Here is a 26,902-nt window from a genome sequence, read left to right as displayed (position 1 = left end):
AGTTGATTATGTCATTGTGTAGGTATGTCATGAAGAATTTATAGTGTCTCTCATAAGAAATGCTGTTTGGGAAGAGAGAACAAATTGTCTACCAGGCTGTAAACAAAAAATGTTATTGCCTGTGGAAATAACTGGCTTGCAGCTCAGAAAACCCAAAAGCCATAGTCATTGCACAGTCGTGACTATGTTGGGATTAATTTCAAGGGGTAAGGGCATTGCAAAGATAGCTCACTTTAAAAGTGCTTTTAGTGCTGTGGGGCTCACGCACACCACATAAGCTGGTGGTACATAGGAGTTTAATATCTCTGGAGAGTTTTTATTTATGGCTGGTAACAGGATGATTATGAAGATGGAAATGTCTGATGGCTAGTTTTTCTGTAAGGATAAAGAGTAATCTTCCAATCACAGAATATCAGAAATTCAGCTGATACTGAACTTGGTGCACTGGCATCAGTTGCAGCTTGAAAGAAAATATTTGCAAATAGCTGTTTTCTGCTTTTATTTTGTTTTGTTTCATATTTGGAATGTGTATATTGCCATGCTAGTATTGCTAATCCTGGCAGTGTCCTTGAAGGGAAAGGTTGCAAAGAATTGGGGAATTTGAAGGAATCTTCAAAACATTTCCACCTGTGACACTGCTCAGGAGCTCCCTGAATTCTCTGTCACTGCTTTAAATGGACCAAATTGCCAAAAATAATTATGTGAGGGTTGCACTTGTGAACGAAAGATGTTGTCATATAATGTACATAAATGTTGTAAATATCCAGACCTTTGTTAGAACAGCCTTCGACACTGTATGAACTGAGGGAAGGAGTGGCAAAGGGTTGAAACAATCATGAGATTGTTTTGTTTCTTTCAGGGATGATTTTAACACAGTGTTTGTAGTGTGTTTTTGAAATGCAGTGGTGTGGTTTGGCCAGGCCTGGTTATGTTCAGCCAAATATGTGAAACGCAAAAGTGGAATTATTTGTGAAGACTTTGGTACAATGCTTCTGTGATCACGGTTACTGGTTTTTGATTATGTGAGTTTACTGAATATGATCTGTAACTGTACTCTTTGAAGTAAGTAAATCATCACAGTCACATTCATGGATATCATGGTGTACGGAGCTGCAAAGTGCTATCAGCAACACAAAGATTCTCTGCTACAAGAGAGTCCTGATGATTCTTCAATTCTTTGATGTCACAGTTTGTTTCTTTTGATGATGAAAAACTGAGCTTCCATAGAAAGTCATTGCTTTTGATATAATGGTTGGTCATGGAACTGAGAAACTCTTTTGAACACTTTCATGATTGGGTCTTCATTAGTCACCACAGCATGCTATTGCCGAGTAGTGAGAGTTCTCTGCACACACCAAACCCTCCTGAGCAAAGTAGCACAGTAAATAAAATCAGTGAAAAATGAACTTAATAGAACAGCCGTAGCAGTCTCTAACACCAGTAAAATTAGTGTAGGGGAGATAATTAAATCCCCACCATTACAAGAATGTAAAACAAAGGTGTTGTTTTGTCTTATAGCTCAAGAGGCACCAGCCCTGCTGCAGCACCTTACGGATCAGACAGTGAACGCCAGTAACTCTGCCATGTTGGAGTGCCAGGTTCGTGGTATTCCTGAGCCCCAGATATCCTGGTTTAAAAACCACGAGGAAATACAGCAAGAACCAGGTGAGAGCTTTGTGTACTCACCTACACCTTACAGCAGGCTTTTTATGTTCCCATCTGCCTTAGGTAGCCATTTGCCATCAGTACCTACATGTCAGGAAGACAGTCAGGCAGCAACCCTGGAGCTCCAGGTTATCCCGTCTCACTCCAAAGCATGAGCCAGGCTGGAGATCTAGATACAACAGGTCTCTATGGAACTGGTGAAAAAAAAATTCATCTTATAAGAGTCATCTCCAGAGAAACATATTTCCCTCCATTTGTTATAGCGGGACCCAGAGAATCAGGTGTCTTGGCCAGCAGATAATTAGGCAAGAGAAAACCAAGCTCTCGTGATGTGTATGGAAGTACCAGCAGGAGTCTGTGGTCAGGCACTCAAAGTCTGTTCATGAGTCAAAAACTCTCCAGGAGACTAAATCCATGTCTGGGGTGTCCAAAATCCAAATGCATCTACTGGCAGCAGAGGAATCCAGGTCTCATGCAACAGAAAGGAACAGCTTCCCAGGTGATATGTTGCAACAACAGGAAAACTTTGGGAGCTGATTACTGCTGTCTCTGGAATGTGACTTCAAAGATCAACTAAGGCTAGATGTCCAGCAGCTGGCACCACACTCATGGAAGTGCTCCTTGGATATCTCAGATGGAAATGAATGATGGAGGAAAAGGCAAAACCTTCCTCATGGGAATTCATGCACATTTGTTTCAGAAGCACACACTGAGATAGTGTTAAAACATTCAGCAGAAATGTTCAAGGAGGTTTGATCCTTAAATTCAAGGAACTTGAATTTAAAGTGTAGCCTTCCACAGAACATTTTAGCAAGATTGTATTTATTCAGGTTGTGTCCTGAATTATTGGAAATTACTATAGCATGAATAGAAACAAATGGAAAAAATTCTGAGGATTTCTCCAGCTGAGTTATAAGCCTGTGCAGAGTTGCAGCCCAGGCACTAATCTTAATCTAGAGGCAGATTCCATGAAGCTTTACAGTGATCACATCACTGTAGCATGCATTAATAACACTGTTTTCCAAAATTAATGTTATGTGTCTCACTTGGGTGCAATGCAACAGATCCAGTTAAGAGGCAGGGAGATGTCTCCGGAGGGTAGGTCAGAGCACTTCAGTTAGGTGCCTGAAATAGATGGTGGGAATACATTTTGATGGGACTTTAGTTCTGATGGAGCCAAACACAAGTGTATACTTGACTGCACATTTCCTGGCTAGAAGGTGCCTCAGCAGCAGTCCTGAGGCCAAATCTGCTCCCTGCCTCTTCCTTGTTTCTTGGAGCATTGTCCAGGCTGTCTTCTGGGTTGACCTAGCTGGAATAAACAAGATGTTTTAAACTTCAGGTAACTCCTATGCTTTAGGGTACATGCCATGGGAATTCTCTTTGCATTATCTGGAGCCCCTTTGTGAAGGAGCCCATCGTTCCATGCTACATGGACAGCTGAGATTTGGGGCAAGTCTGCTGCCCATAGGAACAGTCTGACTGGCTTTTGGAAGGGCTCTAAGCTTGAGCTGCTTCTGGGGCAGACCTGGGTCTGTAAGTGTAGTAATCAGATAATCCCTTTTCCAAAATCTGCAGACATGCTAAAGCACCCACCTGGATGAAAGCAAAGGCACAGTGCTATCAACATAAACAGTACCAAGTACTTCCAAGATCATTCCCTTAGGCTGAGCTTTTTGACTCACACAAGTGCTTTGTAAACACTGACCTCCAAGGGACTCGCAAGGCGTCCAAGTGTATTTGGCTTTCCTGCAGATAACATTGTGCCGTGCAGTCTGTGGCTCAGATTTCTTTCGAGTAGAACTTGAAGTAGATATTATTACACAAGGGCCAGTTTTTGTTTATATCCTGGCTCCCTCTCATTGCAAAATATTTCATTTCACAGGAATAATTTTAGGGCCCGGAAGCCGAATGCTGTTTATTGAAAGAATAAAAGAGGAGGATGAAGGACTTTACCAGTGTATAGCCACCAACTTGAAAGGGTCCGTGGAGAGTGCGGCGTATGTCACGGTACAAGGTAAAGCACCACACTAAATGGGAAGAGCAAGCCTTCCAGAGTGATGTTCTTAGGCTGGAAGGGCAGGGGAATGACCTGGGACTCATCTGGTGATCTCCGAAGAAATTTGAAGGAAGTCCTAGCAAGGGAAGCGTACCAGGTTGGAAAGGAAGCCCAGCAGGAAATGCTAACTCAGAGTGTGTTTACACTGACCTAAAAAGAAGAATTGCTTCAACCCAACAAAGATCAGGTCAGGGTAGAAGACAAATGTAAATTTAGTATCAGCAAAACAAACAAAAAACAGAGTACGTAACACTCTCCTACCCACACGTTCTCCCATTTCAGGTTAATTCCATAGAAAATAGAGGCCTGGGGTATTCTCATATGTTTATTTTCAGTGTAAAGTGAACTGCCAAACCAGACTGGAAGATTTTAGCCTAGCAATAGTAACATGTGCAAAGGTATTACAAAGCAGTTACTGATTTAGTTATTTCTGTAGCCATTAGTTGAGTTATCTTGCTATTCATTTAAATGTGCAGCATTGTTCTGCCTTCTGAAAATCTTGACTCATGCCTGTGGCAGTGATTTCTATAAATTAATTTTACGTTGAATAAAAATAAAGTTTATTAAGTGACCTTTCAGTTTCATTGAGTACCCTTTTGGCTCATGAATTATGAGATTAGAGAAGTAGGTTGACCTTCTCCATATAAGTCAGTGTTGTGCATGTATTAAATTTCACATAATCTGTTTTACGGACCTGGTGTTAAGTAAGTAGTCAGAGATGCATTTAGTTGCTCTTTATAGAACACATTTTGAATATCACCAGGCCTCTTAGGCAGAGATTATATGTTTGTGGATGCTCTCATATAATTGTTAGATGTGTCTGAATACTTCTCAGTATTGATTTTTGCCATGAGTGTGTTAGCGGTTTGAGTTAATGGTGATGATACAATGATGCTTTTGCTTTAAAAGGTCAGGGAAATGCACATGTGGCCTGGCCTAACTGGTAAAATTGAGTTAAAACCTATCTGCTTAAGAATAATTATAGAATCTTAGAATGGTCCGCATTGGAAGAATCCTTAAATATCCTCTAGCTCTGGCCTGGTCTAGTGGAAAGCAGGAACACCTCCACCAGACCAGGTTTCTTAAAGCCAACTCCAACCCATCCGCAAACACTTCCAGGAATGTCGCACCCAGAACTCCCTTGGGAAACCTATGCCAGGGCCTCATCATCCGCAGAGTAAAAAATTTCTTCCTAGTATCTAATCTACACCTGTCCTCTTTCAGTGTGTAACCGTTCTCCCTTGTCCTGTCACTCCACCCCCTGGAAGAAGTGACTCTCCAGCTCTCTATCAGACCTCTTTTTAGTAATGGAAGGCTGCCAAAAGGTCTCCCTGGAGCCTTCTCCACTCCAGGCTGAACAATTCCAGCTGTCTCAACCTGTCTTCGTGGGAGAGGTGCATCAGCCCTCTGGTCATCTTTGTGTGCCTCCTCTGGACTCGCTCCAAAAGATCCACATCATTCTTATGTTGGAGACCCCAGAGCTGGATGCAGCACTCCAGATCTCACAATAGCCTCACAATAGTAGACTAGAGTAGAGTAGAGTAGAGTAGAGTAGAGTAGGAGTGGCAGAATCACCTCTCTCTAAGTGCCATGATAAGACTAAGGTTTTTTCAGCTGCCGTAGCAGTTAAATGAACAACTTATGCCAGCTGCTTGCAGTCCAAATCTTCCCACTAATTCATAGCCCTGGACAATGTAATTCATTATTGTATTGATTTTTAACATAATTGAAGCTTGGCTGTTTGTTACAAGCATTCTGTCAGATGGATTCTAGGAAGTCATATATCCTAGTCCAGAGTAGAGGGAAGAGAGCAGCCAGGAAGGCTTCTCCTGTGGTTATGTGTCCTGAGGGACCACAAGCAATGTTCTTGCATGACTTCTGCAGGAGCAGGAGATGAAGACTACTACATTAAAATTTATGGCTTTGAGACTGGCTGATAAAAAGAGAGAGAGTTTGTCTTATCTACTACGATCAAGAAAAGTGCCTTTCCACTCTTTTACTACTACATGACGGGATGTCACTAGAGGTTTTTTGGCTCATTACCTACACTGGAGTGTCTGTTCCTCTCCCAGGAAATGGCAACCTCCCACCTCACCCCTGAGCCTGGATGGACAAGATCAGGGCTTGAACGTGGGGATTTCTCTAAGCTTTGCCATTTTCTAATCTTTCTGAGAAACACAGGCCCTGTGCTTGCTGCTGTGAGCAGCAAAGCCTTGCCTCTGTCCCAGGACTCTCGGAACAAGGCGCTGCAGATGAAAAGGGAGCAGAGCAGCGCCTCATGTCGATGGCTACGTTTAACAGGTTGGAAAAGCAGTTTGTGAATGAGTCAGGAAGGAAACTGTCTGCTCTTTTTATTTCCTCTGAAGAAACATTCCTATACTCACAGATAAAACAATGTGTTATTTTTGTGTCCGAGATGGATGAATGGAAGGTAGAATCAAAGGGCTGTTTTTAAATAAATGCAGGCTGTGTTTGGTTTGGAAGCAGGGCTTGCTGGGCTGTCTGTGGAGAAGAAGGGCCACGTCTGTGGGCATGTCAGAGTAATCTCTCTGCTTGCTCTTGGCTGAGGAACTGAAGAGGCAGCAAATCTGCAAGGACAGAAGAGAAACAGCAAATGGCTGCCAGAGCACTCAGCAGGTGGAGGGGACTATAATCCTAAAATCTTGGGAGAAATGCTGCCGGCCATGTGGGGAACACGGACTCTTGGGCAGATTTTTGCGGGGGGTCAACATGCTTGCAGAGTTGCCATGAAAGCCATTTCCTGCTTCCCCTGACGAGGACCCCTCCAGCCCCAGGGATTTTAGTTGCAGAGGTGCTGCTTTGAAGGAGATGTGTTGATAAAGGAAGGAGTGTCTTTTACAGCTCATTCTCACTGAAATATGGACCCATAACAAGCAAAGGAATATAGTAACGTGTTCTGTCTTAAAGCGGATGTTTGATAACTTACTGTGAATCCTGCTGATGGAAAGGAAAACATCCCATTTATTAAGTATTCACTGAACTATTCTGACATTATGAAAAAGGTGTTAGCTTTTAAAGTAACTTTTATTTAAATGACTTATTTTAAATAACTTTTCTTTCTTTCTATCTATCTACCTGCCTACCTACCTAACCTTTCTGACTGTATCTCAAAAAGTTGTTCTGCCTTTTGAGTCATGCTGAAGCCATCAGGACCTTCTCCATGAAGTTTAACTGGAATTCCCACAGCTAGTAAATTCACGTGTCTCTCTCTCTCCTGGAGCCCCTGCTCTGTTTTTACCTCGCCTAGCTTGAGAGAGAAACCACAGCCAGAAGGATTTTTTTCCTCAGGGCCTTAAAGATCCCAGAGGCTGCAAACTTTTTCCTTTAGAGAGAGCAGGCATCCGTTGATGGCAAAAGGAAAGAGTCTCTGCCCTGGGTGCGAGGGGAATCACGGCTTTATTCAGTCTGCGGTCCTGCCCCTGCAGGGTCCAAGCTCAGTCCAGTCCCCATCCCAAGAGCCCAGAGAGAGCCATCCACTTGCTCACCTTGCTTTTACCCAGGGAAGGGGCTAGAGGCAGGGACAAGCCACTACCCAATCAGGGACAAGGTGGGAGTGGAACAGAGTTGGGTTACATTCCAGTGAGGGCGGATGGGCGGGGAGAAGGAGCAGGGATAAACCTTGTGGTACATGGTGGTACAGAAGAAACCATTACAAACCCAATATGAAAATGAAATACAATATAAACCCAAATAATGCACAACAACAGTAAATGAAGATCAGCCTGGGCTATGACTTCAATTTGCTAGTTTAAAGGCAGACATCAGGGGACACTAAGACTCCTGTTACCTCCGAAGTCCAATAAGAGTGTTGGAATGGAGCCCTGGTGGTCGGTGGTTCAACCTCAGTTCAAACAAGGGTCATCACCAGTGGTGTGGCTAAGTTATGGCAGCCTCCAAGGATGGACTTTCCTCAGCATCTCTGAGCACTCATCCTAGTGCTGCAGTGCTGTGATTGTGAGATCACATGGATTGAGCAGGGTAGATCCCATTGGGGTAGCGGTGAGGGATGCTTTAGGTGCAGCAGATTAGCGTTGTTGCCCCAGGCATGGCTTTTTCCCTGGTTGACACCTGAGCCACACTGCAGTGTTTAGGTGTTTAGAGCTGAAATCCTGATGATAAAGCCCATACCAGCCAAAGGCTTGAGCTTGTAGCTGGAGGGATCAATAGATTAATCCAGGCTCTCATCCAGGCATGCTTGCATGGTTCTGGTGGCTTCTGTTGCTACTGAAAGAGAGAAGCTGCTGCTGGTGGTACCTCTTCACTCGCCCCCTCGTCACCCCTCTGCAGTCCTGGAGACATGGGGTGGTGCAGGGGGGCCTTTGGAGGGGCTCTGGAGGAGAAAGGGGGCTGCTGCTTGGGGCAGAGTCAGGCAGACGGGACGGAGCTGCGCACGGGGAAAAGTCTTTGTGTAATGAGGTGTCTGGTGAGTAAAGGTCTGGGACAAGGCTCTAAGGGAATGCTTGAAATCTTTGGCTACCAGGCAGAGAGAAGGATTTAGTACTGCTTACAGCCTCACCAAACTCTGCTAATCCTCAGGGCTCTTCTGAGTGTTTCTGCATGTTCTGCCTCAAATAAAACCTTTTTCTACCCAGCTGAGAGAGACTCAGAGAGCTCTGACTTCAAGGCTTTCAGCAAGACTAGGGCTCTGGCATTTGATAACCCAGCCCAGCTGGAGAAATGCTTTCTGGTTGCTTACGTTTGCTCAAACGTTTCAAAGACAGCACCTTCGCATCTCTTTGCTGACTCCTGGGCAGCTACTGTAGTGGTTAGAGGGTCACCGTCTTCCACTCCAGACCTGACTGTACCTTGTAGGTGTTCTGTGTCCTGCCATATGAAGCTTTGGCAACCAATGAACCTTCAGCCCCTCCAGGTTTTGCTGAATAAATATCAGAAACTATTACCTGCCATCTGCAGGAGTGCTGCTCAGAAGCAAGAGGAGACATAAAAAGAAATGCTGACGCCAAAGAATAGGCAAGCTGCATTAGGCTGTATTATTTATGCTATCATTATGTTCCATACCAAAATCAAGTACTTAAAAAAATACTTGTGAACAAAGAACTCTCTTGGTATTTCTGAAGACTGTTGTATCTCCATTCGTAGCTGCAGCCATGTTTTTCCTCAATGAGCTTTATTCTCAAAGATCCAGAATGGACATGCCAGGGAAATCTTAGATATGGGGCATGAATACAAATCTGATTATCATTTTTAGGGAGGGAAGACATTATGCTAATTAATCAACACATCCTCTGAACAAAGCTTTGTAGCCTTTGCCTAAAACCAGGCAGCACATCCCTCTGGATTACCCAGTAAATCCACCAGTGAGACACAACAATACCTTTTCCATTTTTCAGGAGTAACACCAAGCTGCCAAACTCTGAAACTCTGCAAGTGCAGTTGACAAAACTACTGTGAAATCATGTTCACTCCTCCTTGTTCTCTCATTTACCCTGTCTAGAGTGTATATCAGAATAAGAGGCAGGATATGATGGTTCTTTTTGCATTTTCTACCAATCAGATGGAAAACATATTGTGGGAAATGTGGGATTTTGATGTGATCACAGGATTTGCAAAACAAAACGCTCTGAAACTATTTTACAAACCCCTAAATAGCAGTCTGAAGTGAGTTTTATTTTGGCCTTCTTAAAAATCTGTCAGTGGGCTCTAATACTTTCCAGATTTCTAATGTTCATTTTTTCTTGCTGCTTCATTTTCAGTTGTTGTCGCTTTTGTTTTTCCTTTTCTGTGTTTAATCAGTTCCCTGGTTTCTAGAGCTCTCCCAGCTCCCTGCTGTCTGGGTTCTGGGGGGTGCTGCTGGCGAAGGAGGGGGTCCTGTGCTCCCTCAGGGCGCCTGGCCATGTGCTGCTGGTGTGACTGGCAGGAGGCCTGAGGGCACAGAGCCTGCCAGGGGAGCAGTGGGTTGGAGGGAAGCTGGTCCATATGCCCTGGGTTTCTGCCCAGTGGAAAGGAGGCTCGAGACCCCGGTACTATGCTTTCTATGAGCTGAGCCCCCGGGTGACAGATCAGATCCATCCAAGCCATGGGAAGAGGAGCTCATGGACTCCTGCTGGCAGCACCATGAGACTCCAAGGGAATCCCCAGGTCACCCCCAGTGATAGTTTTGGTGAGGGCTGCAGGGTTCACAGCATGTTTGGGATGGAGGGGCGGGCTGCAGGGCTCATCCATCAGCAGGGAAGAGCTCTCTGAGAAGTAGATAGGGAAAGATGTCAGGTGACAGCAAACCCCAAGCAGCAGCACTGCAACGTGCCCTGGGTCCCACCTGGAGTCACTGGTGCCTCCACCAGCACAAGTTCTCCCAGGGGTTTCTCCTGCACCTCAGCAGCAGCTCCCACACCACTATGGGAAAGGCCCAGCAGAGCCATCCCCTCCGTGCAGCCTTGTCCTCTCCTGAGGCTGCAGGAGACCTTTCTTTTTTGGCTCTGTGAGCCAGTCCAAACGGAGATTAATACCCCATTGAAAAGAGCTGGTCCTTCCTGGTATTTTATTTTAATGGCAAAAAAACACATGAAGTGCCCTTGGTTTGCAGGTCATTTTATAATACGTTTCCCATTTGATTTTCCCAGGCATATCAGAGAGGTCAAACCTGGAGCTGATAACTCTGACCTGTACCTGTGTGGCTGCGACACTGTTCTGGCTCCTGTTGACCCTCTTCATTCGCAAGCTGAAGAGGGTAAGAACAGACAGGGATCTCCCTGTGGCACCTGCCTCTGCTTGGCAGCCCTTTGCTCGTGTCAGAAAATTTTTCCCAGGCTTTTGGGATTGCCAAGTCTACCAAAGAAAAATTCTGTTTCACTTTTACAGCACCAAGTCTGCCAGAGTTCAAGGAGTGTTTGGATTTGGACAACACTCTCAGGCACATGGCATGACTCTTGGGGCTGTCCTGTGCAAGGCCATGAACTTTGGCCTCTCTGATGATCCTTGTGGGTCCCTTCCAACTCAGATTATCCTATGATTCTATGATTCTTTGATACTGCTCACTCTTGATCCTGGTGCAACAACCAGGCTGCTGGTGGATGCTGGAAAACTGTGAGTTTCGAGGCTGAGTATGAGTAAGTCAGAAAGAAAAGCTCTGGTGGGGACAAGGCTCTGGGGCTCACAAGAATTTGGGTGCCTGACTCACACCAAAGGCATCTTCATTCCCTTATAAAAACTGTGGGGGTTTGGCATCCCAATGTCTTTGAAGATCTGAGTGAGTGGGAATGACAGATCTTCACAGAATGTGCTGGGGTCTGGTTCACACAGTGTCTGGTATAATTACATCAGTTCCAAAGTGATATTTTGCTGAAGGAGTTTTGATGGTGCAGCTTCTAGAACATGTACCAACATGATAAATTTAACTGCCCCTGCAGCTGACCCTCCTTCTTGTCCAGGGCTGACTGTGATGGGTTAAGACTCCTTTTTGCTGACAGCACCCTGTGTCTGCAGGCTAAACCACGGCAGCTTTCCCAAGCAGAAAATACAACTCCTCAGCCGTGCAGGAAGATCCCAGTGTAACCCGTAGGAGCAGAGGGATTTGGGGGAAGGTGCTGGGGCACTGCCAGGCCTGAGCTGAGACATGGCTGTGTGCCCCCCTCTCCTCACTCCCACACCACCCCAGGCCTGGGGCAGCACAGCGCAGCAGCACGGGGATGTGCTCACAGCTGGGCATGTCCCAGGTGGCTGAGGGATGGTGGCTGAAGGTCCACTGCAGCCTGGCAGACCATTCTATCTCAACCTGCATTAAGACCTGCCAGTATCTTAGGCTGGGTGCTAAGAAGTTCTATGGACTGGTGGGAAAGCAGCGCTAGAGCTCCAAATCAGGGTGGCACGGCAGCAGTCACTCTGCCTGCACTCCTACCGCTGCGAGCTTTAGGGAGGGGAAATGCGTGGGAGTTTGGGGGAAAGGAAAGCAGAGGTCAGCTGAAGCTGTGGAGAAACTTCATAGCTGTAAGAGAAATTACAAGGCAAGAGGGACCAGTACTGAATGCTCAACAGAAATGATGAAGCAAGTTATAATGTGACTGCGAATCTTGGGAAAAAGTAAGCTTTAAATGTAGCAAGGGGTTGCAGATCTTTTTTTTTTTTTTTTTTTTTTTTTTTTTTAATGAGACCAAAACTTTTAAGTTGTTAAAAGATAGTAAAAATATCATCATCAGTGTAGAACAAGGGACTTTAACTAAATGACATGTCAAGGCAACTTTCCAGATGAGCCTTTCCCTCTAGTGTTAGTCTATATTTATGGTCTTCACTGTGTTTCACTTATAAACCCTTACTCTCAAAGATTTACATCTGGAATTAGCTCTGAATTAAATTTTAGATACAAATTATGTTGCCACAACAGAGAAAAAAAGATGCTCTCCAAGAGCATTTTCTTAAATCCTCTCTGTAATGCACACAGGGACATAATATAGCCTAAACAATTTTTCATCATTGAAAACGTTGCTTCAAATGTCTTTTGTGCCAAAAATTTGATATTGAATGCATTTGAAGAAAGAACTGTGAGAAACTTTCTCTGAACTTTCCTCTCCCTTGTTGATGTTTCTGGGATGGGTCCACTTAAAACCTCTTTTAATGCGATGGGAAGGAGCACTCTGGTACACACATCTCTATCTAGAAATGCCCTTTCTGGGGCACCACACAAGTTTCTGCTCCTTCTCATATCCCACTTACCCACGTCCTTTCCAGACTCAGTGGATGTTTTGGAGCCAGGCTTTTAGCCTCCTTCTTCCCAAGCATCAGCGTATCCTTCTTTGGACAAAATTTATGGATTTGGGGAGGATGAAACACAACTAGAACAGCAGTTGCTAATTACTGTTATTTTAGTCTAGTTGTGTTTGTAATCAAGGCATGCAAGCTAGGAATACCCTTTTCAAAAAACATGCCCGGAAATGCAGGCATTATGGACATATTTCCAAGCTGTAGGGGAGGAAAGTTGAAAGTATTAGGAGATAGATAAAGGAAATAATAGAAAAGAGAATATGTGGTTATATCTGTATGTTTGTGGTACCTGTATATCTTTATCCATGCGCTAATTCCACAAGTTTAGGAAAAGCAACTCATTCAGGTTCAGTTTTGCAGATTTCCCAAAAATTCCAGCTAGTAGCCAGGAAATTATGGCAAACACTAGACCTTTTCTATAGAAAGATAAGTACCCCTGTGTCAAGAAAAGTCCAGTGGACAAGAATGGCAATCTTGATGCTCTTTGAAGGAACATGTATTTCAAAATGGATGAACTGCAGGAAACTTTCAGATCAGATTCATCTTTCATTATATTTCTCAAGTGACATGGATAATCCATTTGCTCAGAAGAAACTAAACTGGCAAATTAATTTGTAATTTTATGTTTTAAATTATGTGTTGGAGTCCAGCTATTTATAAATTCCTCCAGACTCAAATGGTTTGAGAAAATTTTTCAGAAATTATACCAAAGAAATGAAAAAATCCTAAAAATTTGTCAGCAGTTTGTGAAGTGTATAATGTCCAGTGAACTGACGACTTGTCTTGCACAATTTCTAACCACATAAGACCTATCTTTGCAGGATATATGGAACAAATAAACACTGGCAGTAGAACTCCATCTGTTGCATGTGGCCACTTCTTGCTTTGCACAATCATGAAGGAAAGTTATTTTTATCAGCAATGTTTAGTCACTTGCTGAAAGTATTGCTCCTGACTGTGCAGACAGCCTGTGTCATAACACCATATGTTAATAGAGACCCACACGGATTCCATTGAAGAAACTGGTATGTCACATGGGAAGAAAGCTAGAGGAAGGAGTTTCTTTTATACAAAAACTCTTGCAGTATATAGAAAAGACAAAGGGAGCTTAACCAAACCATCCCTTGTGCAGTGAAACACCCAGCCTTGTGAAAAGAATGAACTTGGAGCCCTTGATCCAAACAAGATGACGCTGACAGGTACCCTAATCCATTTTTTCATTTTGCAATGTCTTTGTTTTCTAGCCTCGTTCCTCTGAAATGAAGACCAACCATTACCTGTCAATCATAATGGATCCTGATGAAGTCCCCTTAGATGAGCAATGTGAGCGTCTACCTTATGATGCCAGCAAGTGGGAAATTGCAAGAGAAAGGCTAAAACTAGGTAATATGGGAATAGTTCATATAGAGTTTGGGCTGATTGAGTAAGATGTAAGTATGGGTAAAGAGGAGCTGGATGTGTTCTAGGCGTTCGGCACAATGTACTGCCAGGTTTGTTGTGACCTGTTCCTCACTGAGAGCACTGATCTGTGATGAATTACAGCCTTTGGGACTGACTGACCATGTCTGCTTGATTTTTCACATGCATATTTGGACTCCATGTAGAAAAATGAAAATAGAACCATGAGATAATTTAGGTTGGAAAAGATCCTTAAGATGATGCCCAAGTGTGGATAATCTACCTGTTCATTCCAGGAAAAAGCTATGGGAGACAGTGACAAAGGTTTTACTAGGGTCCAGGTAGACAACAGCCACAGCCTTTCCCTCATCTATTAAGTTGGCCAGAGAAGGAGAATATAGACAAGAATAATGCATTCTATATTTTGGAAACTGATTTACTAAAAACATGACACAAAAAGAGCAACCAAAGAATTCCAAATCAGACTGCCAACTTCGATGTTTCTCTCTCTACACTCAGGAGCCTGAGCTTTGGCATTTACTGTAATTTTCATGATTCACTATTACAATGATGAAGGGTCTGGAGGGGAAGATGTAAGAGAAGCAGCTGAGGTCACTTGGTCTGTTCAGCCTGATGAAGAGGAGTAGAGAGGAGATCTCATTGCAGCTACAGATTCCTCATGAGGGGAGGAGGAGCAGCAGGCACTGATCTCTTCTCTACGGTGACCAGTGAGAGGGCATGAGGGAATGGCCTGAACCTGGGTCAGGGGAGGTTTAGGTTGGACATTAGGAAAAAGTTCTTCACCCAGGGGGTGGTTGGGGATTGGAACAGCACCCCAGTGACATGGTCACAGCACCAAGCCTGCCAGAGTTCAAGAAGCATCCAGACAACATTCACAGGCACATGGCATGCTGCTTGGAATTGTGCTGTCCAGGGCCAGGATGATGCACTAGGATGATCCTTGTGGGTCCCTTCTAACTCAGGATATTCTACGGTTTTCTTCCCTTTCTTCAGCCTGGAAACTAGGAAAAAACCTGTGCAGAAATGGGTCCTCATAATCCATCCATTTCCTGTTTGTCCCTCTCCTTCTTTTTCCAGCACAATCTCCTTGTTTTCCCACTGTGCTGCAGTTTTATAAATATTGTGTTACTGCACCATAAAGTGCAAGAATGTGACATGTAAGTCCACGCATAAATAAATGGATATCCTTGAAAACTTTAAGCCTACAGCCAGCTCCCCTATAGATGTCCCAGGAAAAGGCATGCGTTTGGGATCATTCCTTATTAAGCCTTAGCGTGGGGCTGATGAGAAGAGAAGGGGGGAAGGGACCTTATTTTGAAGTTGACGAATCCCTCCAGAAACCACACGGATTTTAGCAAGAAGGTCAACGTTAAAATGTCAGCGATAAGCTCAGCCTCGTTGCTATAGTGCTGTTTGTTCTTTCAGGCATGCATTACATTTGTCCTACAGCAAGGTCTAGAAAATCCTTGCAGTTTAGTTAGGGGCTGTAACAGATTCCTCCTGTCTCCTGGGCATCAGGGACAGAGCTTGGTTAACACGTGCAAAATTAGGATCACACTTAATTTGCCTGCCAGGAGACACAAGGTGGCCAGATGTGGATAAGCACAGCTGAAATACATTGCTCTCAATTTATAATTGTCACACATAATTCTGGGAATGCTGGAACCTTGTGCTGGAGTGACTTCAATCTTCAGAAAATTTTCTTACAACAATGGACCAAGAGCCTGATGTGCAGACAATGTGACCACTGGGAAAGAAACAAACAGAAATGGAATGTAAACACCAAGGAAAAACCCATGCCTTGCAGGGTTAGTGTTTGGAGTCCAGAGGTGACGAACGATGACCAGAGAATGAATTAAAAGTGGAAGAACTGGTGTAAACAAATAAAGAATGCTGACAATGAATGAGAACCAGATTTGAAGAAGTTGTGTATGTCCAGTATGTGAGATTAGCTCAGTGCAAGCCCTGCCTACATGGCAGTTGGCTCAGTCTTTGAGTAACCTTGGCAGTCTCTGAGGATCACTGTCTCACAAACACAAAATGTGCTTCTATGGTTTTTAAAAATATTTTTTACTTAGAAATGAAACCCTTTCCAGCATTTGATGTGGCTGTTTTAATCTTTCCACCTACTTATCCTCAAGGACACGTATTTATTATAACTTTTGCAAAGAAGTCTCTCCTTTCAGCCCACATCTCTTTTGCTGTGTGTTCCTCCAACATGCATACACACAGCCCACGGCTGTGATGCAATGCTTATATAACAGGACTCTCCCTTCATCTGTAACGGGTATTTATATGAAATCTCCAGACACTGCAGGAAATTTCATATGGGCATCACTGAAGTCAGGGTAATTAACATTCAGCATAGATTAGTCTCACTGAGAGTAAAATGTCATCTTTTCATTAGGCAGAGAAATGCTGGTGCTATAAATCACTGTCAGCGTGGTCCCTGACAACACACCATGTCAGCTGATCTACCATGTGCTTCTCCCCTTACTCTTGGGCTCGACCTTCCCAACCTGGAGAGGTGACAGAGTGGGATGCAGGACCCGGGGCAGTGTGGCTGGGCTCCAGCAGTGTCACACACGCTGGTGGCAGCCGCCTTCCTGAGCCCCGCTCCCTCCTGTGCGCTGCCAGCCCACGGCGCCGGCACCAAGCACTTCCCACAGCTGTCCTATGTAACACGGGGGAAATGTTGTATAGGAAACACCCATCTGGGGACAACCCAGATGACTCCAACAGTGGCAAAGAACCCCAGACATGAACACACCTTTGAGCCTGTGCCTTCCCACAGACATGGGGAAGCAAAAGGCAAGTGCTTTTTGCTGATGCTCCAGGTCCAGCAACTGACATGCTTGAAGAACCCTGCTAAAATGGGACTGAAATTAAAAACTCCTGATCCGAAACTCCTTGACTGAGGTGTACGTTCACTTTAATGGGTTCTGAGCGGCCCAGTAAACCCAAGTCAAGTGTGGAAAACTTAAGTGGAGCACTTTGCTTCATTGGTCTGGATCTAATGCCGCAACATTACATACCTGAGCATTACCCCAAACACATCCAGTGCAGCTGCTCAAAGGCTACGACAAACTGACTGCTCAGACAGTCAGGCAACTTAATATTTCTCTGTTTAATAATTTTGTACTTACTTTGTATGTCAGCAGAAGTAACTCCTGCAAGAACAGCCATAGCCACAAGTGCATACTAAACTGTGGAGTTTTGAGCTACGTGCTGACAAGTTAAAGCGGCCCTCTCTTTTGCTACCCTTCAGCATGGTACAAACAATAGCAGAGCAGCAAAGAGGAGTGTTATTACAGTTTCCCATTGAATCACACTGCTGTTTAGAGAAGGAAATGCTGTCTCCAGTGCTCATTCTCCTTTCTGAAATGTTAGCAGCTTTGTGCAGCTTTATGAGCCAGTGTGTTTTCCAAGTGGTGACTAAGTAGGTTATCACAATGTGGGAAGTGAATTAACAGTGATGGGAACAGATTAAAGCTAGGGATTAGACAAAGGTATGATGGGTTTTCTAGGACCTCAAACTGCAAGTTCTTTACGTAGAAATCATGTAGTCAAAACATTAAGGACTAAAAACATCAATTCACTAATAAAACTAAGACCTGACTCTTAATGACGCTTTCCTCATACATCTGCTGAATGAAGAATCCATATGCAGTAACTGAAAAAGGTGACAGTAGGCTTTTACTCACTCTATTTCTCTATCAAACTAATCCCTTCACAAACCAAGGTCAGTGTGTTGATGCTTTTCAGTCATGTAGATCAAGTTCTTCATTGTTCTTATTTTATGTAAAAAAATGACAACACTTTTGCACATCTAGTGTGGAAATAATTTTCTGGGGTTTTTCTGGCTTAGCATATTCCGCTTTATGCTTCCATTGTTTTAATAATATATGGTATTTGCTTCTACTGACAGACATACTAAGAATTGCAGTTTAGATACAATATACACATATAAAAGGCAGAATTGATTTAAATTAGTACAGACAGCAGCTCTTTTTCTCTGCTTGCAAGTATCTGAGTGAAAGATGACTCTCACTCAGACACCAACAAGACCGATGTCCAAGTGAGAGTCAAACAGGTGTTCATCATAGGAACAGGAAATTGTCCTGTGGAGATGGTCACGTCACATGTGCATATCTGAGAAATAAATATATGGCACATGTTACCCTTAGCTTTTATATGAAAAGCTGACTGTTATTTTCCACTGTTCTCTACACCGCAGATTCTGCTGCCATACTCTTTTTAGCCCCTTTGGTACCTGAGTTCTGCAGAAGGTGAAGCACTAAAGCAATCTGAAAATAGTTACTTGGAAACAGAACTTATTGCTAGCTGATATGTTGAAAAGATCACCCTGACCAAGCCCTGACAGCCTCTGCAGCCGGGCAGAGGCAGCCAGACCTGTGACCACATTGTCAAAGAGGGTCGGTGTTATTGAGGACATAACTGGCAGCACCACAGGCTGCTGCACGGCACAGTGTGCTCAGGGAAGAGAGGAGCAAATTCTTTCTCTGGCAGAGCTAGACTGAAAAAAATCAAGTTTGAAGCCAGCGTACCTCCAGTGAATGGTTGCATTCGTCTGGTGACATTTTCACTCCTATCACTTGCTCCCTCTGATGACTCTGTCTTCTAATTCGACTGCTTACTTTAAAAAAAACCCAACAGACCAAAAAACCTAAACCAGCTGTATGTTGGAAATACACCTGTGGGATTCATTGGAAAGTACATTTTTCAGTTCATTATCTATGAAGCCATTTGCTGACAGGATTCCTTTTTTTACCAGATGTATCTCTCCACTTTTTCTCTACAGGAAAGGCTCTTGGACACGGAGCTTTTGGAAAGGTGGTACAAGCATCTGCCTTTGGAATTAGGAAATCACCAACATGCAGAATTGTTGCTGTGAAAATGCTGAAAGGTATCTTGCTGCAAAGCTGCATTGGAAAAAGTGGCGCCTTATATAGTGGTGCATTTTTTTATACAGTTCTGCCAAAAGGAAAAGCTTTCCACAATAACTTCTTGAAGCCACCAAAATGTGCACAAATCAAGTTTCAGGTCCACCACAAATGAAATGGCAGAACTATGAAATAAAAAATTGCATTCTCAGTAAAAAGTCATACCACTATGCTAGACTGACCCTATACCAAATGCTGTAAATGAAATTTAGCTGAAGTAAAAGGTATCCACCTTGATGTGAAGACACTTGGATAGAGGCTTTCATATTCTCCTTGGCCATTCATTCCAAGGAATGATCACCTTACAGTTAAAATAAGATGCCTTATGTCTCATTTGCATGCACCTGACTTTTGCATCTCATTCTAACCTTCTCCATTAGATTTTATAATGATTTTTCTTCATGAAGGCCCTTTTATTAAGCTGAACACATTGGGCAGTTTAACTCTTGGTGGTGTTGTGCAGGTGTTTCCCCTCTGAACCGGCTGCAGGCTCATCACACGGTGTTTAGGATGCTGACAGCCAGGTTGTGCAATGGATTTGCCAGCACTGTTCACACACCAGTGCTCATCTGAAAGTAAAATCATCACCCAGCTATTCACTGCCACCTTTCTCATTGGAGCAGAAAGGACAAAAGCCCCTCATTAATTTGAAGAGGGTGTTTGGGACATTAGCAAGCAGGATGATATTCAGTCATAGCCTGCAGCAGCTGTGATTGAATTTCCTAACCCAGAGACCTGGTGGCATCCCTCTTATGGATTTAACTTCCCTTTCTTTATGTGCGTAAGGATCATAGAAGGCCTTTTTTTTTTTTTTTTTTTTGCATTGCCCCAGGAGTTCATGCTGCACTGCTTATCTGTCTTAATCCTTTTGGTGTTGTTTCTCTGCCAGGACACATCCCCTGTTCTGCCAGTATGGCTTGGAACCCCGATGCTCTCTGTTGACTCTGTTCAGGAATAGTTTGAATGAACCTGTCTCAGCCAGGGGCTCCCAGCTTCACGTGTGCTTACTTACCATTTATCAGGAGTTGTCCCCATGTAAATTCCAGCCCTTGGAGTGGACTGCTGGGTTCAGGGTTTCTTAATGTACATCAGCAGGCTGTTTGTGCCAGCCAGCTCCACCAAGGAGCAGTGGGTGCTTCTGGAACAGATGGGAGCAGACAGCAGCTGCAGGAAGTCTTCCTGGTGGGATTCACGTGTGCATGTGCAGAGTAGATGCTTGTATCCGAGTTGGTCACTCAAATGCCCTTCATTGGCAGTGGTGAGGGACAACAGTTCATCCCATCCTAGGGCAGATTCCTGCATATGGGGAGCTGAGTCTTTGTTCAGCACTGCTGACAATGAAGGGAGCCAGAGATCCTCTGTAGGTATCTTTAGTATCTCACCTAAAGCATGGGGTGATCTGCCTCATTCCTTGTGTTCTCACTAGAATACCCAGGACCACTGCAGTCATTCATAGGCCTTATCCTCACAGAATTCCCGTGTGGTGGGGGGGAAGTGTCACCACCCACACAAGCAAATAGGGGATCACCAAGTGGAAGACAAGTTTTGTCTGGGACATGAAGAAAAACTGTTTCCATTCAGATGTTGAAAATAAGCCCATTAAGACCTAGCTTGTGGTGTTGTTTATTTTTTTTTTTTTTCCCTCAGGACTGTTCTTCTCTTGGTATCACTAAACTGAAAACTCCTTTTGAGCCTATGCAAAGCAATATGGGGGTTTTTTTTTCTTGTTTTCTTAACAAAATCAAATTCTGCAGGAAAAAAAAAATTGCTCAGGGGGAATGAAAAGTTTCACTCAACACTAAATAGAATGCTTTGGATTTATTTGAGGGACTTCTTATGTCATTCTTATTATTATTGACCATGACTGGTAAGGGTGAGATGCAGTCACTTCACTTTAACCAATTAATATTTACTTCCCTGGTCTATCTCCTGGCTTCCTACATAATGAACAGAACCAGGCAGGCAACCCCCAGGGGCAGTTCATCCTTCCCTTATACAGATGACTAAACGTGATGGCTGCACCAGCTTCTGGAAATACTTTGCTCTTGCCACTGACCCCTTAAGATGCTGATTAGCTCAGGCTAGAAGATAACCCTTAGATCGCTGAAGTCAGGTCAGACGAAACCCGTTCTAGATAGAGTTAATTATGATCTTGAAATCCCTTTTTATTTGTTCTTTCAAATTTTTGGCTGAAACAGCAGAACTATTCATGTAAGAAAAAAAAAATCTCTCCGTTCTAAATATAAGAGGGTCTACTGGGAGGAAGCTGAGTGCCTGACTGTTTTTATGGGTTTAATTGCAACCAAGAGGATGCTGAGCAGGGAGGAATAGAGAGAGAACATCAATACAAGAAGTACATCCACTAATGGAGATTATGTCAATGGAAAGTAACAAGAAGTGGTAAAGCTCAGCAGGACCAGCACTTCGCCTTTTCACGTTGATTTTTTATTTTGCATTTACAGAAGGGGCCACAGCAAGTGAGTACAAAGCACTGATGACTGAGCTGAAAATCCTAATCCACATTGGTCATCATCTCAACATTGTGAATTTGTTGGGAGCTTGCACAAAAAATGGAGGTAAAAAAGTCTGCACTGCTCTGAAAATGAGTTTGGATTATCTCCCAAGAACAGACAGTGACCCATGGGGTTTTTTTCATCCAGAGGTCAAGTTAGTAACTTTTATATTCGAGCTCATCCTGTAGTTGGTGAAAAAAAAAGAGGAAAAGAAAAAGAGATTTTTAGTCCCTTAATGAAGTGATTAAACATTTCTTCTCTTTAAACTCTCTTTTAGTATTAATATATGAGGTGTGAACTTAGGAACATGCCACTTGCTCTCCTTTATCTCACTCCCTTCACTGCTCAAGCTCAAGGTAAACATGATCTGGAAAGGCTGGGAACAAGGGATATCAGCCGCTGGCCCTGAACTATGAATCACAATGCAGCTGTTGTAAAATCCTTCATGATATTACACTAAGAAAATCAAAAGACCAGTATGGGAGATTGTTTGTTTTAGATATGTCACCTATTTTAGTTCAACAAGTGTGTGTGGGCTGTGGGACTCCAGTCTGAGCTGCCCGAAGAGGAAACAGAGTGTCCCTCAGGACCCAGAGTCAAGACCCAGCTTTCAAAAATTAGGCCCTGCCCTAATTTCCAGAAGCAGTATTGTTTTGATAATGTCCAGTGTCCTTCAAGCAGCCTTCTAGTTCTTTGGATAAGCTGCCAGTTATTCTGGACTCAATACAGGCATGAAAGAGTCTCTCTCAGAAATTATGCCACCTTTTATTGCTTTATGCTGCTCAAAATGCTTTTTTTTTTTTTTTTTTTTTTTTTTTTTTTTTTTTTTTTTTAATTTATTTAATTGCCCAGGGCCTCTGATGGTGATTGTTGAATACTGCAAGTATGGGAATTTATCAAACTATCTGAAGAGCAAAAGGAATCTTTTCTGCCCTAACAAGGTGAGGAGGCCAATGGTCCTGGCAGGGTTCATCTCACCTGATGCAAGTGTTGGTAATTGTAGGCGTCAGCTCTGAGCTGCTCTCCTCAGACTCTCGTCTACCAAAGGAGAGAAATGACTTCTGGGTGAAGTTCACCTGACCTGTATTAATATCTGGTGTGGGATGTGTTGTGCCAAGAAAGGATTCACCTCTCTCTCCTGGACTGTGCAAGGAGACTGCAGTGACTCATTTGGCTGGAGCCATCTACATGCAGTGAGGGGAAGGGAATCCTATCCAAAGTGTCCCCACGCGCTCTTGCCCTGCTTCTGATGAACCCACTCCTGGTGAGCTTGAGGTCAGCAAAGCCAAAGGAAGTGGTTTTGCCCACTTATTTCAGTACTGCTGGGAGCACAAACAAGATAATATCAATTAAATCTCATGTCCCAAGACACTTGAATATTCAGAGATTTACAAGTAATCATATTATTATGTGAGAAGAGCTATCAAGAGGAAAAGAGATTAGAGTCGTGTCCTCACATCCCACAGCCCTCTGAACCAAATTCATTATACGTTTCTTACTACAAACTTATATCCAAACGTCCCAGAAAATTCAAATTGTTCCAGAAAAAATCCTCCAAAGGACCCAGGGCTCTGACACGAGACTTAGGAGCCTGGATAGAGAACAGCAGGTCTCAAAACCTCTGCTCAGCTGCGCCAAAAGCTCGGCAGCATCTCAGGGATTTTTTTCGGGAGGGCTCTGTGGGAGACCTCACTCAAGAGGACGTCCCCCTCTAAGAGGCCTTTGCTGAGCGTCTGTTCCCAAGGCTGTCCATGGCTTACTCCACATGAGACACAGCAACTGGCTCCTCCTACACGCGGTCGTTGGAGTCGGATGCTCAGCAGGGAGTGTGGCAGGGCAGGGTCCATGCTGAGCAGAGCCATTCCCACACCCCGTCCCACACCCGTGCTCTGGCACCCTTGGGAAGGTTGCCCAGGCAGGAAGGAGGTGGAAGTTTGGCTCTGCACCAGCATGCGCAGGGAACAGAGATGGTTGCAGAACAAGAGGAAAAGTAAGAGGGGGCAAAGAGCACGGCCAGGCAGCCAGGCTTCTCTACAGGTAGCAGTGAGAGAGCTTTTTCCAGTGCTGCGTGTGTTCCATTAAACCATGACGTGAGTGGCCGTAAGAAGAAAGTGCTGGATAAAGACATTGAAGAGAGGCAGTCACTTCCAACAGCAGCTCTGTTTCAAACACCAAGTGCCCTTGCTCCTCAAGGAAAGGGCTTACAGGCCCACACCAAATCATGTGCAGGGACAGAGACTGATGTCCTAAGCAGATTGGGACCAAAAGCTGATGTTTGAGAGGTCTGGGATTCAGCCATTGTGGGCACAAACTTCCCAACCTGTTTCTTTGTGCTCCTTCTGTCTGCTGGAGAGAAATGGGCCCTCTCAGATGTCTCATTCCAGGCTAAGATGAGCCACAGCCCAGCAAACAGGTCCATCCATACCCCTGCAAATCCTCACTGGGCAGAGGTAGCCCACTGCCCTGGTTACCCCAAAATCATGTGCTGGTGTTCCCAAGCCACCAAATTTCTGTCCTCTGGGTATGATGACTTGGTGGAGCAGAGCTCTGGCACTGGCCCCTGCCTGCCACAGTGGCACTGGACGCCCCTGCCCCTGAGAGATGTGACCACCCACACCACAGACCACCAGCCCGGCAGAAAGGCAACAGCATTCTGACTTGGTTCCTCCCCACCCCCTCCACTGCTCTGATGTAACACCTCTTCTGTTTTCGTTTGGAGGACTCCTCTCTGCAGGGAGAGCCAACGAAAAAGGACATTGAGCCAGTGGAGAGCAAAAAACAAAGGCTGGCCAGTGTCACCAGCAGCGACAGCTTTGCGAGCTCTGGGTTCCAGGAAGATAAAAGCCTGAGTGATGTGGAGGAGGACGAGGAGGGTAGGTATTAATTCCTTCCTGTCCCTACATGGACTGTGATATTTTTACAACATACTGTGAATCCCTGAAATTTTTTTCCTCATTTATCACCCTAATAAACATCCGTGCGAGATGCTCAGAGGGTCATGTCCAGAGGGTAGAAGATTTAAAAAAAGATTATTTCCAGGGTTACTAAATCTGACAGGAAAATGTGTGATTGTTTCTTCTGACTGCTCCTTATCTTTGGGGAAAACACAGCAGTGTCCAAAGCACGGGGTGTAAAGCAAGCACTATTTTTATTTCCAATGACAGTATCTGACCTCCAAATATTCCTCCATGAAGACTGACTTTATGGGAATAATGGGGTCTGTACAAAAGGGGGAAAACAGCTGCCTGTGAGCTATCCTCGTAACAAACCCTGCTTTCCGCATCTGCAGACGCTGATGACCTGTACAGGTTGCCCCTCACTATGGAGGACCTGATGTCTTACAGCTTTCAGGTGGCCAGAGGCATGGAGTTCCTCTCCTCCAGAAAGGTGAGTTTTGCACTGAGGGTTTTTCACTGTAGAAGGACAGGATTCGGAGGTGAAATCATGTCTACATTGCGGTGACACCTTCCTTGGGAGAGGTCCCAAAGGAAGAGCTGTTTTCCTCTTAGCATTATAAATATAACTGTGTTTATCCAAGTATCCACAGTCCATAAACACAGGATCATGACTGAAGGCAGTGGGTCAAGCTCATTCATTTGGGGAAGATCTTTTGGGTGTGGCAGGTTTTTCCTTAATTTCAACATATATTAGGGAGCTCCAAATGATTCAGCTCTTTCCCCGCAAATGTCAACGGGCTTACAAATTTGTCACTTTCTGGACTTAGTAATTTTTTAAAAAATAATTACTGCTGTTTACAGTAACTTCATGTAAACTACAGGCAACTTCAAAAAATTATTATTATTATTATTATTAATAATAATAATAATAATAATAATAATTTAAAGGATATGGGAGACAGGAAATTTGTGGGCAGGAATAAGGAAATGCAGTTTGATTGTGAAACTGTTTTATTATAGTGCATTCATCGTGACCTGGCAGCCAGAAACATCCTTTTATCCGAGAACAATGTTGTGAAGATCTGTGATTTTGGCCTTGCAAGAGATATTTATAAGAATCCTGATTATGTGAGGAAAGGAGATGTAAGTCAAGATGCTGCTTATTTACCCAAATGTTTATAACATGTCAATTCAAACTGTCCACCAAAATGTCCTGTAGACATTCAAGTTTCCCGAATTTAAGAGCTCAAAAGCTGTCATGGTTTTTATGTGAAGATGAGCTGTCCAGATGTGTTGTGGGTCTGGGAAGCATTTCTATCCTCAAGCATAAAGCTCAGACATGTTAACTGCTTCACAGATTTGCCCTGTTAATACTAAGTTTTTTAGACATTTCTTGGCTGGCTCACCGTAACCCCCTCACCCCGTAAACTTCCTTCAAGGAAAACAGTGCCTCCAAAAGAAGTTGTGTAGCCCCCAGTGCTCCCACGCCAGGGCCAGGCTCTGCTGGTGGTGCCCCGAGCAGCAGAGCAGGATTTGCTCCTCCAGCACCTACTTGGTGTTTTTTCACCCCTGCTGCAGAGAGCAGGCAGTGAGTGCCCTGCCAGCCCCACTGCGAGGGGCTGGGCCAGCAAACGGTGCTTGCACCCACCCATGCCATGGGAATTTGGTGTGGGCATTAAAGCCATGCAGAGAGTCTCTTTCTGGAGGTCTCACCCACCTGCCAGCTATTGCCACATCTGTAAATAGCTTCCAGGATTTACAGCATTGCAAATCAGCTGGGGGATGTTCACATAGCTTTGGTACTGCTCAGGAGACCCTAATAAGTTGTGCTGAGGGGGCTTCGAGGGTTGCTGATGTGCTCCTGCAATTGTGGCTCTGAAAATTTCCCTGACAGTATCTCCAATATCACTGCAGAATGGTTGGTGCCCTGCCCTGTCTCTATGATGCTGGCAAGAGACCTCTGCTACTACACACTCCCACATCCCTGTAAAGAAAAGGCCTGGTCACAGGTTTCCAATGTCTGGTGTTTTGTGCCACATATTTCTTAAAAACAGCCTTTTACTCCAACAATTTGTTAAGTGTATGAATGAGTGTGGCTTTATCTTGACTGCCTGTAAGGAAATCCCACAGGTTCCTGCTTGAATGGTAATTATTTACATAACAATATATAGTTGATTCATCTATGATTAAAATCTTTCAGGCTTTGAAAATAATAGTCAGATTTGTCCTTTTTACTCCAGGCTCGACTTCCTCTCAAGTGGATGGCTCCCGAATCTATATTTGATAAAATCTACAATACAAAAAGCGACGTGTGGTCCTATGGGGTCTTGCTGTGGGAGATATTTTCCTTGGGTACGTTGACTCTGCACCCCAGGATTTTGATAGGAGTGGGCACTGCTGCTTGAGGAGAACATCCATTACCTTCAGTGATCTTTTGGCAGGTGTTTCAGAAAGACCTAAATCAGAGGCAGAGGGATTATCATGCCCCTGTGAACTAGAAATTTCGGTGCTTTTAAGAGCACCGAAAGCTCATGTGCCAATCTGAAAGCCTTAAAGGATAGCACAGCTGTCTGAGACCTTTACCACCGACTTTTGCCATGGGCAAAACCTAAGCTTCCCGCCTTTCCCTGTAGAAAGCCTTGGCAGAGG

General features: G+C 44.2%; 1 protein-coding gene across 1 annotated transcript in view; it reads left to right on the top strand.

Moving 5' to 3' along the window:
* The window catches only part of FLT1 (fms related receptor tyrosine kinase 1), a 110,529-nt gene that overhangs the window by 72,481 nt on the left and 11,146 nt on the right, over positions 1-26,902 (top strand). Inside the window, exons 14-24 of the mRNA XM_040091065.1 lie at positions 1,519-1,665; positions 3,551-3,682; positions 10,327-10,433; positions 13,705-13,843; positions 18,702-18,806; positions 21,306-21,419; positions 22,209-22,297; positions 24,076-24,229; positions 24,646-24,743; positions 25,274-25,396; positions 26,494-26,605. Of these exons, the coding sequence (XP_039946999.1) occupies positions 1,519-1,665; positions 3,551-3,682; positions 10,327-10,433; positions 13,705-13,843; positions 18,702-18,806; positions 21,306-21,419; positions 22,209-22,297; positions 24,076-24,229; positions 24,646-24,743; positions 25,274-25,396; positions 26,494-26,605 (1,320 nt within the window). The remainder of the gene's footprint in view (positions 1-1,518; positions 1,666-3,550; positions 3,683-10,326; positions 10,434-13,704; positions 13,844-18,701; positions 18,807-21,305; positions 21,420-22,208; positions 22,298-24,075; positions 24,230-24,645; positions 24,744-25,273; positions 25,397-26,493; positions 26,606-26,902) is intronic.

This window comes from Hirundo rustica, chromosome 2 (genome assembly GCF_015227805.2).
Source record: "Hirundo rustica isolate bHirRus1 chromosome 2, bHirRus1.pri.v3, whole genome shotgun sequence".
Lineage (NCBI taxonomy): Eukaryota > Metazoa > Chordata > Aves > Passeriformes > Hirundinidae > Hirundo > Hirundo rustica.
Note: the sequence above shows the minus strand (reverse complement) of the source record. Positions and strands in the feature narration are given on the sequence as shown.